This window comes from Nicotiana sylvestris, chromosome 3 (assembly GCF_000393655.2).
Source record: "Nicotiana sylvestris chromosome 3, ASM39365v2, whole genome shotgun sequence".
NCBI classification, from domain to species: domain Eukaryota; kingdom Viridiplantae; phylum Streptophyta; class Magnoliopsida; order Solanales; family Solanaceae; genus Nicotiana; species Nicotiana sylvestris.
The window spans coordinates 137,708,725-137,711,746 of NC_091059.1; the positions used below are offsets into that span (position 1 = coordinate 137,708,725).

The following is a 3,022-nucleotide window of genomic DNA, read 5'->3' on the forward strand; positions in this document are numbered from 1 at the left end:
GTAAACAATGGGAGTAATAAATGTGGATGATAGCATCTTAATGAAATTAAATCTCTGTTATGGATTTTAGTTATACAGATCTATTCAGACCCATTAATTGATTGTAAAGTAAAAAAAATAAAAAATCTGAATGATTAAAATTCAGACTTTAAAAATAAATGCATTTAATATATGAGATCTAAATAATTAAAATTCAGACATCTATTAAGTGCAAACTAACGAGGCCTTAACCACATCACTGCTATTCCACTCCTTGATCCTAGACGTAGCAACTAGCATCTCAGTGGCTACTGCCTCTTAATTCTAATGCTAATATCTCGTCATATAAAGTTTGACATTTGATTCAAAAAGTCTGAAGAGAAACTATTAAAAAACTGAGGAAATTAATCTCAAGGACAGTAAGTCCACGCTCCACACCCTATGTAATGTATGCCTTAATGTTTAAAACCAGTAAAGCTCATTGTCCAAGTTTGACTTTCAAATCCTAGTGCGTAACGAGAATCAACAAATCCGAAATTACTACCAGGAAAACAAAGTTGATATCACTTGCACGGAGGGTTATGAACACCAACAACATCATCCTCGCATTTTCTTAATACAAAGATCTAAAGATATCTATATTGTAACTCTGAGGACGAAGAAATATGAGTAGGAGTCTGTTTCGGCGATGAGCGCAAGAGAATGTCAACGGACTATAGCAGTATACTCAGCTTGACACCATCTGACATTAACTGTCGGAGAGCTTGTCTGTTGTTTTTAGTCTTTTTGAATTCTGGTTCTCTTCTTCCATGGCCTTCAGTTTGTTCTTAGTTGCAGCTATTTTGGCAGTCTTGCACATTTGCGCCGAAGAGCCAGCAACAAAGTTGGATTTACTCGTTTCACCATCAGCTCCAAAAGAGCTTTCAGCCCCTTCCATCAAATATTTCTCGCTGGCAAGCCTAACAACCAAAGGCCGCCCACAGACTAATCTTCCATGCATCTTCTCCTTGGCCAGTACAGCTTCCTGCATGCTCACATTAAAAATAGAAATCAGAACCTACTCTCATTGATGAGCAACTGAGATTCTGCAACTTACCTCTTTAGTACAAAATTGGACAAAAGCATAACCACGTGGTTCCCCGCGCTTAGGACCACGAGTGTGCTGTAGAAAAAGAGATTGTCTTTAACAAAACTTAAAGATGCAGAGAAGCTAAAAAAGATATTCCGTAGAAGGGCTTATTTTATTAACTGAAAGTGGTGTGCTTTTTATAGGCTTACAAGCTCATAAAGATAATATTTACCATACCACCCACTTGACTAAAATTTAGGAAATGACCAGAAAAACAACAACCAAATTAGAAAAAATAGCAACAGACCTAGGGACTCTCTTAACTAAAGTAAAAAGATTTATTCAACTCACATTAAATAAGTTCATCAGCCAATAAACTTAAAAGAGTTTTTGAATCAGTTCCCAACACTCCCCCTTGATTCAAAATCACATACACCAATGCATAACATAAAGTAATTGTGTTTTGCTGGAGGAAGTGCTTTAGTAAGAATGTCTGTTGCTTGCTCTTCAGTGCTGCAACGCTTCAACTCAATCAACCCCTTTGCAACTAGTTCACAAATGAGAAGATGTTGAATGTCTATGTGCTTCGGCCTTCCATGAAATACAGGATTTTTGGTAATTGCAATTGCTGATAAATTGTCACAGAAGATTTTTGTTGCTTCCTTTTGCTCTTGGTAAAGATTTGCAAGTATCTTCATTAGCCATAATGCTTGACATGCTGATGACGTTGCTGCAACATATTCTACCTCTGAAGATGGCAACGTCGTTGTTGCTTGTTTCTTTGAGCTCCAAGTAATAGCTGCAGAACCAAAAATGAAAAAATTCCCAAAGACACTCTTTCTATCATCCAAAGATCCTGCCTAGTCACTATCCGAAAAGCCATACAGATTAAAACTAGAACATCGAGAGTACCATAGTCCAAAATCCATAGTTCTGACAACATAGTTCAAGATTCTTTTAGCTGATCCAAAATGATGCTTTGAAGGTTTATGCATAAACCTCAAAATAAATCCAACAGAGAATGATATATCAAGACGGGAGTGAGTCACATACAGACCTCCAACTATGCTTCTAAAATAGCTTTCATCAACTTTTTCGGTACCATCTTCAAGTTACAGCTTCTCATTTACATTCATAAGAGTTGGCACTATTTTGCAATTAAGCATATTGAACCTTTTGAGCAAATCAATGACATACTTCCTTTGTGAAAGGAAAACTCCATCTTCTCCTTACTTCACTTCAAGTCCAAGAAATAGTGCAACAATCCCAAATCTATCATTTTAAACTTATTCATCATAGAAGATTTGAAATTACATATAACAGAGTACGCTGACCCCATATATATCATATCATCAACATACAAATATACCAACAGAAGATCATTTTTCTCATACTTCTTTACATATAAAGTTGGTTCATTCTTACTTTTTTCAACTCCATTTTCTCTGAAATAGGAGTCGATTTTGTTGTACCATGCGCGCAAAGCTTGTTTAAGTCCATAAAGTACTTTCTTCAGCTTGTACTCGTTGTTTTCCTTTCCTTTCTCTACATAGCCATCTGGTTGGGCTATATAGACTTCTTTTTCCAAGTCGCCGTTAAGGAACACAAATTTTACATCACACTGATAAACCTTCCATTTTAACTATACAACCAATGTTAAAAGAATTCTTAGTGTTTCAAAATGTGAAACTGGAAAGAAAGTTTCGTCAAAGTCAATACCTTGTTGCTGCGAATATCCTTGTGCTGCCAATCTAGCTTTATGTTTTTGTACACTCCCATCAACATGGTATTTTGTCTTGAACACCCATTTTGATCCTATAACATTTTTGCCATCTAGAAGATCCACCAAATCCCATGTTTTATTTTTCCTTATTTCTATAAGCTTTTCTCCTATTGCACAGCTTCATTCTTTTTTTGTTGAAGCTTCTTCAAAGCTAGCTGGACCTGCACCAAATAAAGGAAAAGTGCATGTTT

At 36.0% G+C, this 3,022-nt stretch overlaps 1 protein-coding gene across 1 annotated transcript; it reads right to left on the bottom strand.

The window, feature by feature from the left end:
- Positions 1-561: 561 nt before the first annotated feature.
- On the bottom strand, positions 562-1,105 carry LOC138888751 (uncharacterized). The gene is made up of 2 exons (XM_070171045.1): positions 1,076-1,105; positions 562-1,003 (listed from the first exon to the last, which is right to left on the bottom strand). Exon 2 carries the CDS (start codon positions 977-979, stop codon positions 728-730), a length of 252 nt encoding a protein of 83 aa, XP_070027146.1. The 5' UTR covers positions 980-1,003; positions 1,076-1,105; the 3' UTR covers positions 562-727.
- Positions 1,106-3,022: the final 1,917 nt, after the last annotated feature.